A 15,045-nucleotide genomic window follows, 5' to 3' on the forward strand; every position below is an offset into this window, starting at 1 on the left:
TAAAATAAAAATAAAAATGCAACTAGCTACAATAATACCCCTGTGTGTGTGTGTGTGTGTGTGAGAGAGTATTAGAGTGTCTGTACATGTGTGAGCATGAGTGTGTTTGTGTGTGAATATGAACATGTGTGTATGAGTATGAGAGTGTGTGAGAGTATGAGTGTGTGTGTGTGTGTGTGTGTGAGAGAGAGTATGAGAGTGTGTGAGAGTATAAGAGTGTGTGAGTGTGTGTGCGTGTGTGTATGAGAGTGTGTGCACGGGAGTATGAGCGTGTGTGTGAGTATGAGAGTATGAGCGTGTGTGTGAGAGTGTGTGTGAGTGTGTGTGTGTATGAGAGTATGAGAGTGTGTGCGCGAGTATGAGAGTGTGAGTGTGTGTGAGTGTGTGTGCGTGAGTATGAGAGTATGAGAGTGTGTGTGTGCGAGTATGAGAGTGTGTGTGCGCGAGTATGAGAGTATGAGAGTGTGTGCAAGAGTATGAGAGTGTGTGTGTGTGTGTGTGTGTGAGAGTGTGTGTGTGTGTGTGAGTGTGTGTGTGTGTGTGTGTGAGTGTGTGTGTGTGTGTGTGATGAGTGTGTGTGTGTGTGTGTGTGTGTGTGTGTGTGTGTGTGTGTGTGTGTGTGTGTGTGTGTGTGTGTGTGTGTGTGTGTGAGTGTGTGTGTGTGAGTGTGAGTGTGTGTGTGTGTGTGTGTGAGAGTGTGTGTGAGTGTGTGAGTGTGAGTGTGTGAGTGTGTGAGAGTGTGTGTGCGAGTGTGTGTGTGTGTGTGTGTGTGTGTGTGTGTGTGTGTGTGTGTGAGAGTGTGTGTGTGAGTGTGAGAGTGTGTGTGTGAGTGTGTGAGAGTGTGTGTGTGTGTGATTGTATCAAAGCACTGAACAGTAATCAAACAGGAGTGTGTTAGTGATGTATAATGATGAAATTATCACCGGTTTGATCACAGACCGTCTCTGTGTTTAATCACTAGGAAGGGTGTTGTTACCGAGGTGCCGGGGGTCTGGGCTGGATCCTCCGCTGCAGTAGCCCATGGATGCTCCGCTGACAGGACTCTGGGCTTCTTCTGCTCTCTCCTTGAGGCTCTCAGACCGAGTCTGTATCTGGTAGGACGTCCCGGGCAGACTGCTGGTGCTGGGACAGTGATCCGGGTACAGAAGCACTCCCTCGGGTTCAGGAGCGCCGGCCGGGAGCAGCCAGGCCGAGCGACGAGGACGACGGAGACGACAATCCTGAACAACACAAACACATGAGTGACACACCGCTGAGAAAACATTCAGAAAGACTCATGTGAGGAGACTCAGCATGTAACCAATCACTCGATCTTCATCACAAACACAATGAGATTAAGACAAATAACCTCAACAGTCAGATAAAATAACTCTAGAGAGGAGCATTTCAATCAATATATGCATTATACTACTATATTACACCTTTACTGAACATGTTCTTCAGGATTTCATGTTTGTTTGAATAAATCTATTATTATGTTTTAACTATAACAATGATATGGTGTACACATTAAATAGATTGTTATCTTGAATGACCTGCAGACTGGAAGTGCTGCATCGATCCTCGTCACGCAGACGGTCTGCGCAGCTTCTGCTCTGATCTGGAGCTTCTGAGAGAGAATCCAGCTGTCTGAGCTCCAGCATGGACTTCACCATGAGCTCCAGAGAGCCCACGCGACAGGACCAGCGCCGGCGAGGACGAGACACCACCGCAGAAGAAGACGAGTCTGAAGACGCAGCCTGCAGGCGCATCACACACACACACACACACCACGTTTGTTTTTGATTTTTAGAAATGGTACCAGTTTTGTGCCTAAATCACATCTTTTATCAAGTTCAGTGAGAACAAACAAACCTAACGCGGCTCGTTAATTCATGAAAACACATCTTACATCCTGCAGCTTGAACATTACGGTTTATAGTGAACTATAGAGACTGACCTTCACTGGACGCCAGTGCATTTCATCAGATCCACCTTCACAAGAGACGATGACAGGAACAGACACGTTATTTTACATTACATTAACACCTGTGAGTGTTAAGACACACACACACACACTCTCACACACACACACACTCACACAAAGAGTGGGCAATACAAGCTAAAATTCACATCACAGTATTAAAGTCAAAATGTGCATTAACATTAAATAATTTAAAGATTTAAATGGTCTGACTTTAGATGCATGAAACGATGCTAAATAAAACACCTGAAATAACACGTAAGTTCCCTCTCTGGCAGAAGATTTTCAGTATAGCTTTCATTTAGTTTCCTTTTACTAATGCTACAAATAAAAAGGTGAGAGAAAAAGAAAATGCCATCTCAACTTTTTTAAAAGAAAATTCCCTTCAGAGATTCATGTATGTTAAGCCCCTCCCAGATCAGTATCTATCTTGAGCTTGTAAAGCACAGCTAGTTTTTTCTTATTGTTAGGAAACACATATCTGACAGAAAACAACAGTCTGACCGGTCTCCTCATCAACGCTGTCCTCGGTCCTCTGGTGGATGTCCTCCGGTCTCTCCGTCTCTTCAGCTGTCCTCATGTCTTCCTCCTCTTCCTCCTCCTCCTCTTCCTCTCGGTCACTCTCAGACGAGCAGCTCATGATGGATGTGGATCTGTGCAGCATGAACCCAGTCACGGAGGACCGTCTGAAATAAACATTAAACTGAACGCAAGCTTTGATCCATCAAAAGCAGATGAAGTGGAGGTCTAACTCTCCTGTACCTGAAGGGATTCCTAGCGCTTGATGCGCCGCGACTGTGTCTGATCACAGAAAGTCTCTCCTTCATGTTGATGGTGAGTTCAGGAGCGAGACGCCACACAAAGATACAACTGAAACACAACAGCTGTGGTCAGTGAGATTCACAGGAACCTGGCAGGAACCGAACAGAAGAACATTCAGAGTCAAACCTGTCAGCAGAAGAGGAGAGAAGGTGCCTGCAGTCACTGCTGAACCTCAAAGCTGTGATGAGCTCTGCCAACAGAAACAACAGTCACCATCATCACCATCATCACCACTGTCACCATCATCATCATCAAAGCACTGAACCGTGTCCAACAGGAGAGTAGAGTGTTAGTAGTGTATAATGACAAGATTAAGTGCTAAATATTAAATGCAGAGACTAGATTATAGCAGTCACAATCATCAACATCATCACATTCACAAATCACCACATTATCATCATAAACACCATCACAGTCACTATCAAGTCACAATCACCATCATCACAGTCACCATCACTGATAATCATCACCAGTTACAACCACCACCATCATCATCATCATCAGTCACAGTGACGATCACCACTGTCACCATCACAACCACCATCACAGTCACAGTCACTGATTGAATAATCATCACCAGTTTCACCACCATCATCACACATCATTACCCGAGTGTCCGAAGGCGCTGGCCAGTCTCTCTCCGGTCTGGAGGTCAATCAGACTGATGTTCTTCTCAGAGCAGCTGGAGGCTACAAACAGACCTGACGGGTCAATCTGAACCTGCAGAAAACAAACTACACTTCACTGACAGAACAACAACAATCAGTAAACCTTTCACTTATGAATTATACTACAACATGGATGAAGAATTAATTATGTTAATTATTTTGAACTAATATTAACTTTATTTATACCCAACGACTATAACAATAACAACACTGAGGAACGATACAGACGGCTTATTTTTTCCAATATAGAAATGACACAAACATCAGCAGCCAATCAGACGTGTTACTAGGCTTATTGTTGCTGGGTGTTTGTTGAAGTCTTATGTCTGTGAGCTGACCTTCAGAAAAGCTCCGTCTTCGGTCCGAGCGCCGCTGAAGCATCTCTTCTGTTTGCCGCTGCTGATGTTGAAGACTCTAGAGAACCACAGAAGAACATTACTGAAGCGTCTCTTCAGCTTGAGCCTGACGCTCTCAGGTCATATCTGCTCACCGGATGCTGTGGTCCTGACAGCCGACGGCCGCGTATTTACACGTGGGATCCACGTCCATGTCGTTGGGAGTCGCTTTACGAACCACATGATGAGTCCGCTTGAACTCAGCTCCTCTGGCCGTCTAAACAAACCAGGTTTAAAAGCCATTAAAACACCGCTCGGACACACAGGTTTGTTTATTCATCTGAATCCACATTAGCACCGCCAGTATCTCTCTCGTCTGAAAATGAAGAGTCAAACAGGAGCAGTGCTCTGACCCCGAGAGTCCGGCTCTTTCTCTGGACTCACCCTGAGAGCGGTGTGGATGTAAACGCTCTTATCCGCTCCGCAGCTGATGATCCGCAGCTTCCCGTCTCCTCCGGCTGGATCCAGACAAGCACAGAGATCAGACGCACGCTCGTCTGGGAGTTATAATAATGACAGGAAATAAGCAGCTCTCACCGGCGAAGCGCACGGACGTGACGGAGGACGAGTGATCATCCAGCGTCTGCAGCAGACCGTAGTCTTCATCAGCATCCAGAACACGGATCAGACGATCTCGACCCGCAGTGACCAGCAGATTCATGCCTGTCAAACACACACACACACACACACACTCACACACTTCTGCAGAGAAACGCTCCAATCTGAACACACACACACACACACACACACACACTCACCTGACGCAGGTTTGGAGTATTCCAGACACACAATCTCAGAGTTATGGACTTCTGCCTTCAGCAGCTCCTTCATACACTTGAGATCATGAATCCTGCAACCACATCATCATCATCATCATCATCATCATCATAATCATCCTCTCTAACACTGGAACACTTATTCATGTATATGTAAACAGTATGAAAACGTAAAAAGTATATAAAAAATAAGCAAAACAAATTAATTCTAAAAACCATTAATAAATGAATCAATTAATAATACACAAAATAAATATAAAACCAAACAAATTAAGCAAAAAAAAAAAAATATATATATATATATATATATATATATATATATTTTATTATTATTATTATTATTATTTATATATATATATATTAATAATAATAATAATAAATATATATATATATATATATATATATATATATATATATATATATATATATATATATATATATATATATATATATATATATATATATATATATAATTTTTTTTTTTATATACATGTATTTATTGGCCTGGGGCACAAAAACAGTCCTAACTAGCACAGGTATATTTGTAGCAATAGCCAGTAATACATTGTATATTTGTATAAAGCAAAGAAATCATAACATCAAATAACTAAAACACACCTGAGTGTGCCGTTTCTGTCTCCAGACGCCAGGTGTCTCCCGTCTGGACTGATGCAGATGGTTCTGATTGAGCTAGATCCCTCGGCCGTTCCCTCCGTCTCCGGCAGAGCACTGGCGTTCACGTAGAAGATGTGATGAAGATCCTGAGGAAGTTCAGAGTCACTTTATCACTCGTCATCACCCGACAGCAGGACACCGGCGCTCCGCTGGACTTACGTTACTCAAGACGTTCCTGCAGCGAAGACCGTCTGAAGTCCAGAAACGCACGGAGCCGTCTGAAGAACACGTGAGGAACGAAGCAGAGCCCTCGCTGCTCCTAGAACACGTCTGGAGTTTGAGCAGATCACAAACATGCTTTTATTTGATCCAATACTGTTATAATAATATCTGAATCTCTGTTTAACAGTAATAATCATGTCTCCAGTGTCGCATGATCTTCAGAAATCATAATAATATACTGATTTGCTGCTCAGTATTTTTGTGGAAACTGATGCATTTAATTTTTCAGGATTCACAGATGAAGAGAAAATTCAAAAGAACAGCATTTTTTTGAAATAGTGACATTATAAATATTATATTTGATCACTTTAATGCGTCCTTCGTGAATAAAAATGTTTTCAACAAATAAATCTGCATCCATCATTGATAATCAGAAATGTTTCTCGAGCAGTAAAGCAGTATATTATTGTGATTTCTGGAGTAATGATGCTGAAAACACAGAAATAAATGATACTTTAACGGCTGATAATATTACACCCTTTTAATGCATTTTTAATTAAATAAATGCATCCTTGGTGAGCAAAAGAAACATTTAATCTTAGGTTTTAGGGTTAGGATATTTATGCCTTAAAGGCTGTTAAAAACCGTTTCTCACAGATGTGCTCTTCAGAGAAAGCTGTACTATTGATGATGGATGATGATCACCTGTAGATCCCAGACACCGGCCGAGTGATACAGCGCCGAGTGAACTTTGCCCACTTTGCACAGGTCTCGTGTGTCCCACACGTATAAGCTGTGGTCATCATACACACAGGACAGCCAGCGGTGGACGGGGTCAAAGGTCACCGCCACCGAGGCTGGGTATCGGGCGTGCAGGCTCTGCTGAACAGATGACTGAAGAACAGAGTGAATCATTGCCCACTTTGCACAGGTCTCGTGTGTCCCACACGTATAAGCTGTGGTCATCATACACACAGGACAGCCAGCGGTGGACGGGGTCAAAGGTCACCGCCACCGAGGCTGGGTATCGGGTGTCTGGAGCTCTGCTGAACAGATGACTGAAGAACAGAGAAGGATGAGTCTGAGAGGTTCTCTCGCTGCTAATTACAGCCTTTAATAAGTTCACGGCGCTCTAATGCTGCAGATCCGTCAGGAACGAGCGTTACACAACCAGATCCGATCAAACACTAATCCTATAAACACATCCGGCGCCAGACCGAGAGCTGCCTTCATCTCAGCACAAAAAACTACATCTAAGAAAACAGGTTATACATGTAATAAGGCTATTGTTAAAGGGGTCATGTGATGTGATTTCAGGTGTTCTTTTCTCTATAGAGCTGTTAGTGAATAGATGAGGTCCTAAAACCGTCTCAGAACCAAAGAGATATTCTTTATAAAAAGTTATGACTTGCCCACACCCCCTAAAACTAGGAGTTTAAACACTTCTCTACGTCACAGAGTGGCTTATTTGCATAACTCCGCCCAAATGCTTGCATGAAGAAAGAAGGCGGAGCTATTATTCTGTGTGTGGTGTTGCTGCGCCGCCATGTTCTGGAGACGCTGTGTTTCGTCGTGAAACTGAAACTGATTTCTAGTCGTGTTCTCTTTTGGAATCAGTGTTGAGTTGAGTTTACTACACCGTTCAGAACAAACATTAGAGAGCATTTACTGAGAACTGATTCCTGAATCTATGCTGACTGTAACAGAGACTAGAAAGAGACTCTACAAGAACAGTCTGGAGCTTCTGACTCACAACCTTTCAGTGTTTTCTTATTAAAACAACTGTTCAAAGGTGAGTTTTGAGAAGTGAAGGGTAGTGCTTGTTGTTTGTGTTTCATGTGTTATGTTTATGTTTAAAAAGACACTATAAATCATGATAATCAGTAATTATGTCTCCACTGGATGCAACAAATGCCTTGTTAGTGATGTGTTTATTGTTCTTGTGTCACAGCATCACGGTATAGTAAGGGGCGTAACATTTCTGTCAAACACTTGTGGTATTCAGCCAATCAGATCACGCCTTGCTTTCTTTGAACGATGAGCTTTGTGATCCGTTTCAGGATCCTGTGTTTTATGAACATTAAACACAATGCACAAAACAGCGTTCTTTTTAGCAGCATCACACGACCCCTTAAAAAACGTTATGTCTGTGGTAATGTGTGTATCGGTGGGGTCTCACCCGGCGTGTGTGACGCTGGAGACGTCGGTGCCCAGGTGATGAGGACGGGGCAGGGTGCAGATGAAGCTCAGGTCAGACGCTCCAAACACTCGCACGACTCCACTCGAACACGCGCAGAAGATCAGGTCCTCCGTCACGGCCAGAGAGTGAGCAGAACCCGTCTACACACACACACACACACACACACACACACACACACACACACACTTGATTTGGATACTCACTGACCGGATGCACGTGAAGCCGGTCTCTTTATTTACTCCCATCACCTGTTTTCAGACAGTTACTACACGGAGTAATGTCACACTCATAAGATGTGGCCGGCGGTGACCTCACTGACCTGTAGATGGACCCAGCGGTCCAGGACCCGGTGTCTGTTGAACTCACAGAGCAGTCCGGACGCCGTGACGCAGAAGGTGCTGCTGGACCTCGATCCCCGTCCACACGCCACGGCACAGAAGAAGTTATTGTGCAGCTCCCCGAGGAGCCCGGAGCGACCCGTCAGAGGCACCGGACACGCCCGCTGCAGAGCATCATGGGAACACTTCAGCCTTCTGTGAGGAGGTTACTAATCATAACTTTTTTTTTAAAAATTGAATTGCAAGAAGTTTTAACTGCGAGCTTATAACTCAAGCGTGAGATTAAAGTCACATTACTTTCCAGTTTTCAGAAAGATGCAACAGAAGAAGTGTATTCGGTTCCTGAAAACCTTGCAGTTCGTACCGTAAAGGAAATTTTAATCATGTAAAGAAACATTTTTCCACTCTAAAGAATCACTGTTTAATGTTCTTCATCAAATCAGTCAGAGTCCTCCGGTCGTGATTTTCAAGCTGCTTTGAAAAAGTGCATGTCTTGAAGACAATTTAAAGACGCTCAGACATTTCAATTATAGATCATTACCTGATCGGCGTGAGACGGTTCTAGATACCAGAAGCGCACGTGTCTGTTCCCCGCCGTCACAAAATGATTGCCGTCCTCGGAGAAGGACACGGACGTCACTTTACTGGACACTTTATTCACGGCTATCAGAGCGTTCTTCTGCAGAAACACAGCACACGTCTCTTCAGGTCAGATCTCATGAACCCGGCAGGTTGAGGTTTCATGCTTTTCTTAAAGTGTTTTTTGACTAGCAGAAACATAACTTAATCTATGCATGTCAATAGAGTTCAGTTAGAATATATATATTTCTAAACGCTGTTTCCTCATAGACAGAGACATAAATCTCCACACATCACACTTTCATTTTTATTCCTGTTCATATCCTGAAGTTTTACAGAGGGATTTATTCATATATATTTTGTCTGATCATATACAGCATTCTATTCATCCTAAAACTTTTAAAAAGTGTTTTCTATCCGCTTTAAGTGTTTGTTTTTTAATTATGGAGTGACAAAAACCTCTGCTTTCAAATTAAACCAGAATTTTAAAAACTGACTTCATCGAGTGTTTAGTTTTGAGATTTTTGTATTAGTAATGTATGCAAACCAGCACATATTTAATTCAATAACGACTCATGCATATTTAAACCCAACCAGTAATACAAAAAATGTTTGGAAATGATCAATTTAATCCATCAACTGGGTTAATAAAGCTGTAACTATTAGTTTGTTTTTTACTCTGTTCATCTGCAGCATCTCATCTTAGCTTTGTTTATTGAACTGTATAATACTGAAAATCAGACAACAATGCTTTTAGAGTAAACAAAACTCTTTGGGGTTGTGTTACTCGGGGTGTTTGTTACTCGGGGTGGGTGTTTGGTACTCTGGGGGTGGGTGTTAGTTACTCGGGGTGGGTGTTTGTTACTCGGGGTGGGTGTTTGTTACTCGGGGGGTGGGTGTTTGTTACTCTGGGGTGGGTGTTAGTTACTCGGGGGTCATCACACACCTTCCAGGCCCACAGATGGACGCTCATGTCATGCTGCGACCCGACGCTCACGATGTGTTTGTCGTTCGGGGAGAAGGCCACACAGGACACGCCGTACTTGTGCTCCATCAGCTCCGAGACCAGAGAGCCCTCGCTCACGTCCCACACACACACCGCCGCCTGGTGACCGCTCTGAACACACACACACCAGAGTTAACCACTAACACGGAGCGCTCATACACACCTGAGAGCGCCGCTGACCTCTCCAGTGACCAGATACCGGCCGTCCGACGAGAACGCCAGAGCACTGATGGCCTTCCTGAAGAACCGGAGAAGAAATCATCAATAACTCATCTGAGATCAGGAGAGATGTCTCAGCAATGGAAGTGAATGGGTGCCGTCGGAATGATTAAAAACATCAGAAGACAGAAGATCAAACTAAACCTGCATTAAGATGATTTTAATATTAAAATAAGAGTCCATATAATAGAGAAATCTGCACAGATCAAGCTCTGGATTTTGATGAGAGAGACAATTATTGTGTTACTCTATGATATTATTATTATTCTATGATATTCAAGTTCTATTGATTTGTTCTTCTCCAGATGTTCACTGATGTACTGGAACGCTGTGATGTTTTAACAGACGCTCATTCTGACGGCACCCATTCACTTTCATTACTGAGACAAACAAACTTTTCCTAAACTCATGAACACATTGACAGCACACTTCTGTTTTTGGTTGAACGGTTCGTTTAAGGAGTGTTTGTGAATGAAGCGACGCCGTAGTTCTTCACCTGGACGAGTTGATGAGATGCTGCTGTGTGTTTTTGGCCGGGTTCAGTAACACAACCACACACCTGAATGAAACAAACACACACGTCCATTAATAGACCTAAATCTTCAACTAATCTGTGTGTTTTCACTGAAAGCTGGTTAATGGCTGTAATACTCTTGGGAAAGAGCCACGAGGTCAGAGATCTGCTTTCCTTACGTTTAACAACACCTCTACTGTAGAAAACACTGGGAACACGTTCTCAATCGAGTGCATGCCATAGTTTGATGCAGTTCTTAATTTAATCTATTTTATGTCTTTCCACAGACAAATCCCATGTAATCCAGGCTCTGAATAGACTCATAATAAATAAACAGGATGCATTCCTTCAGTTCATATAAGATCTCTACTCACCCGGCCGGATAGGCCACGGTTCCTGAACACGGATCACATGTTAAACCACTGTTTCCTGCGGTCGTGATGCCCAGAACCTTCTCTAGAGTCACCTGAGACCAGAAGAACATGAACTATTAAACACACTGCAGTTTCACTTCATTACACAGAAAACAAAACATTCAATAAATGAATAAATACTTTCACGTGTTCTACATAGAGTGATATCAGGCAAACTGGGCCATCGGGGAAACTGGGCCATTTCAGGTCACACACACACACACACACACACACACACACACACACACACACACACACACACACACACACACACACTCTTAAACCTCTTCTGTTTGAAATCCTTTGCAGTCATTGGCTGTTAACTTTTAAACCCTTGTCATAACACTAATTCTTATTGTTACATTTTGTTCATGTTTTATTTGATTAAAATAGTTTGGAATTAATGTTTTAATGCCATTCAAACTGAGGTTTTAAGGTAATTTATAACATAATTAAGTGTTTTATCAGGACGTTTGACCCATTTTACCTGAACACAGCCTGAGGCAGCTACTGTTTCAAAACTATTATATTTCTATCAATTCAACGCAAAAACATTAAAAACATTCGTTCGTGTTCAAAGCGAAGATGAAAAACACAATAAAACAACAAAAACAACCGGTAAACATGTACAGTTTCTTAATATCTAATAAATAAACATGATATCGATACCCTTTATATGTAAAATAGTGTGTGACAGCTGATCTAAAGACACGCAGTTAATTATCTTTGCTGCTGATTAATGAAGGGATTGTTTCAGGAGCATCACGGGAAGGGGCTGATGTGTTTAAGGAGATCGTTCCGTCGATGATTGACTCTCTTCTCTTCATCAAACCCTCACACGAGACCAAACACAGGGACGAAACCCTGAAAGCCGTCACTCATACAGGAATAACTCTACCTTTCCGGAGAGACTCTCTTTATGGCGGTTCTTCCTGAGTTTGATGGACGGCGAGCGCAGGAGGCTCCTGAGGCGGCTCTTGATGGCGAACGCCTCCATGTCCCTCAGAGTCCGGTCTTCATTCGCTCCAGAGAGGAGAAGAAGTCCGAGAAAACTCCGCGCGGGACTCCAGCACGCTCACGTCTGATTGGCCGCTGTGACGCGTCGCCCTGATTACATATTCATGAGCGTCACGAGGACACGCCCCGAGAGGTGAAGATCTTCATTCATGATTACAGCTGATGACTGTTATTAACTAAAACCACAGCAAAAGATTGTCACTTGAAATAAAACAAAGAATAACGTGGATCATAAAATCTCTTAATGGCAGTGTTTGTTTTTAACTGAGTATTTCTCTGAGATACAACTATTGGAAGATCTGAGGATGTAAACAAACTCGACCTTTAAAGTCGTTCAGAGGAAATTCAAGATAGATTTTGATATACTTACAGTAAGATATTTACTAAATATCTTCATGGAACATGATCTTTACTTAATGTTCTAATGATTTCTGCCATAAAAGAAAAATCTATTATTTTAACTCATGCACTGTTGGTTATTATGTATTGACTACAAATATATTTGTGCTACTTATAGCCTCTCACACACACACACACACACACACACACACACACACACACACACACACACACACACACACACACACACACACACACACACACACACACACACACACACACACACACTCTTCTGGTGTGTATTTTTAAATCTCCTTCTTTTGTATGTTTCATCACTCACATTTTAAATTGGGTTTAACTTGTCTTCAAATATCTGAATAACAAACTAGATCTAATGAATAAAAACTTATAAAAACTAGACATTTGAAAAACATTTACAATAAACTGAGTATAAAGTTAGTCAAGACATACTAAACTAAGTTGAATTTGTAGAAACTATGCTGTATAATAAAGTCATGAGGTCATCTTCTGTTTCATGATTAACTTCCATTAAAGTGTTACATGATGAAGGAAAAATAACCTCGACAGCGACATGGATTTACATTTTATTTAAGCATAAGGCCATGATAGCAACTCAATTCTGAGGCCATTTCAACCTGAAAAAGAGGGAGAATCCACATCATTTACACACTTTACAGAATAAATGCAATCGAGATCCATCTGTTTATGATTTATTTTCCAGCCTGAGCGATCAGTTCAGATGAACCGCTGATTATAAACATCAGAAAACGAACACAGGCCTCATCAACCATCCATAATGATGCATAAACCTCAAAAATAAATGCATTGTAACCAAAGGCACACATAATTAATAAACTTAGTATTAAACAAGTCGTCATGGAAATATCACCCCAATGTGGGTTAATGAGCTCATAATCCTCAGAAAGATTAACTGTACAGTAAGTGATCGGCTCCAGAGCGTGTTCTCTGATGAAGATCTTCTCCTCATCCTCTGGATCATGTGACGTGAGGAGCATCTAAACGTCGGTGAAGGACTGCAGGATGACTCCGGGCAGACGTCTCTTCTCTAAACACAGACAGTCTCATGAACTCATGACTGTTTCTGCTGTTCATCACCTCTTCAGACGTTCTTCTACGCTTTAAATATAGCCCTGAAACTCTCACCTGAGTGACGGTGTTCAGGCGTCTCTGAAGGACTTCTGGGTAAAGACAGAGCTGCTGTTTTCTGCTGTAATTCTGTTCCTGTCGTAAACACACAGTTCAACACTGAAGCACTAGGACTTCCTGTGACACACCAGCCGACATGACTTGATTAACAGGAGTCCAGTCAAAGCTCTTCTAGAGCAATTCTAGAAACTCTTTTGGGGTCAGATCTGGACTGATTCTGATCAAGTAAAGGTCAGAGTAACTGAAGTCATATCTTTAGATCAACTCTTACTGTCTTTACTTCATTCTTCTTCAATCATTTTCTAGAAGAATCTGATCTTCAGGATCTTTTGAAGAGCTTTACTTTCACTGTTCCTCCTAAACATCTCATCTTCTGAGGAGACTTTATTCTTCAGCTCTCACACACACACACCATTCACATCCTCCCAAGTATAGTTCAACCAGTACACACACACACACACACACACACACACACACACACACACTCCCTCTCACACTCATTCAATCACTCTCACACACACACACACACACCTCTTACACACACACTCTCACACACACACACACACTCATTCAGGTCACTCTCACACACACACACACTCTCTCTCTCTCACACACACACACACTCTCACTCTCTCACACACACACACACTCTCACTCTCTCTCACACACACACACACACACTCTCACTCTCTCACACACACACTCTCACTCTCTCACACACACACACACACACACACACACACACACACACACACTCACACACACACACACACTCATTCAGTCACTCTCACACACACACACCTCTTACACACACTCTCACTCTCACACACACACTCTCACACTCATTCAGTCACTCACACACACACACGCACACACACACTCACTCTCACACACACACTCTCTCTCTCTCACACACTCTCACACACACTCTCTCTCACACACACTCTCACTCACACACACTCACTCTCACACACTCACTCTCACTCACACACACACTCTCACACACACACACACTCTCACTCTCACACACACACTCACTCACACACACACTCTCACTCTCACACACACTCTCTCACACACACACACTCTCACACACACTCACTCTCACACACACTCTCACTCTCACACACTCTCTCACACACTCTCACACACACACACACACACTCTCTCTCACTCACACACACTCTCTCTCACACACCGGGTGATGTACCGTGTGTCCCGCAGCGCTGTGAGATGAGCGTCTGATAATGGGAATGCTGACGGATCAGAGCTCGTTTCTTGGCCATCAGAGCGGTGCCGTGTTCCTCCAGAGCTCCGATCATCTGCCGAGCCTGACACAGAACAACAGCGTGTGAGTGAAGTCTTCTCCAGAGACCTGAGCAGGAGAAGCGTTCCTCCTCACCTCTCGGAGCAGCTCCGCAGCGCTCATCACGACGTCTTCTTCTATTCCCAGAGTCCTCTTCAGCGACTCCAGACTCTGCTCCAGCTCAGCCCGCTGCTTGTGTTCTCTCAGAGCTTGATTCAGACGCCACGTCTGTTTATACAGCGTCAGGTCAGACATCAGCCGCACGGCATGATGGGCCGCGCCGATCGACTCACACTTCAGCTGGAAAAAATACAGAGATGTGGTTTCACTGATACACAACAGGTTATGATGATCTCCCAGCAGATTAAAGGAGTGTTTGGGGTTTTAGCTGCACGCTAGTGCTTTTTACTAGCAGGACACTGAAGTGTTTTGTGATCGTTAGTTAAACTGGTATCTAATTGTGTT

At 43.1% G+C, this 15,045-nt stretch overlaps 1 protein-coding gene across 1 annotated transcript in view; it reads right to left on the reverse strand.

Moving 5' to 3' along the window:
• LOC122324391 (mitogen-activated protein kinase-binding protein 1-like) overlaps positions 1–12,042 on the reverse strand; it is a 15,569-nt gene extending 3,527 nt beyond the window's left edge. The window contains exons 1-24 of the mRNA XM_043218762.1: positions 11,629–12,042; positions 10,692–10,783; positions 10,300–10,362; positions 9,765–9,822; positions 9,525–9,695; positions 8,541–8,678; positions 7,981–8,163; positions 7,641–7,801; positions 6,504–6,519; positions 6,167–6,340; positions 5,459–5,596; positions 5,243–5,385; positions 4,607–4,698; positions 4,386–4,511; positions 4,233–4,306; positions 3,944–4,065; positions 3,792–3,867; positions 3,394–3,505; positions 2,912–2,975; positions 2,726–2,833; positions 2,468–2,649; positions 1,940–1,974; positions 1,536–1,739; positions 977–1,220 (exon numbers count right to left, since the gene is read on the reverse strand). Of these exons, the coding sequence (XP_043074697.1) occupies positions 977–1,220; positions 1,536–1,739; positions 1,940–1,974; positions 2,468–2,649; positions 2,726–2,833; positions 2,912–2,975; positions 3,394–3,505; positions 3,792–3,867; positions 3,944–4,065; positions 4,233–4,306; positions 4,386–4,511; positions 4,607–4,698; positions 5,243–5,385; positions 5,459–5,596; positions 6,167–6,340; positions 6,504–6,519; positions 7,641–7,801; positions 7,981–8,163; positions 8,541–8,678; positions 9,525–9,695; positions 9,765–9,822; positions 10,300–10,362; positions 10,692–10,783; positions 11,629–11,727 (2,875 nt within the window). The 5' untranslated portion in view covers positions 11,728–12,042. The remainder of the gene's footprint in view (positions 1–976; positions 1,221–1,535; positions 1,740–1,939; positions 1,975–2,467; positions 2,650–2,725; positions 2,834–2,911; positions 2,976–3,393; positions 3,506–3,791; positions 3,868–3,943; positions 4,066–4,232; positions 4,307–4,385; positions 4,512–4,606; positions 4,699–5,242; positions 5,386–5,458; positions 5,597–6,166; positions 6,341–6,503; positions 6,520–7,640; positions 7,802–7,980; positions 8,164–8,540; positions 8,679–9,524; positions 9,696–9,764; positions 9,823–10,299; positions 10,363–10,691; positions 10,784–11,628) is intronic.
• Positions 12,043–15,045: the final 3,003 nt, after the last annotated feature.

Source organism: Puntigrus tetrazona, chromosome 20 (assembly GCF_018831695.1).
Source record: "Puntigrus tetrazona isolate hp1 chromosome 20, ASM1883169v1, whole genome shotgun sequence".
Lineage (NCBI taxonomy): Eukaryota > Metazoa > Chordata > Actinopteri > Cypriniformes > Cyprinidae > Puntigrus > Puntigrus tetrazona.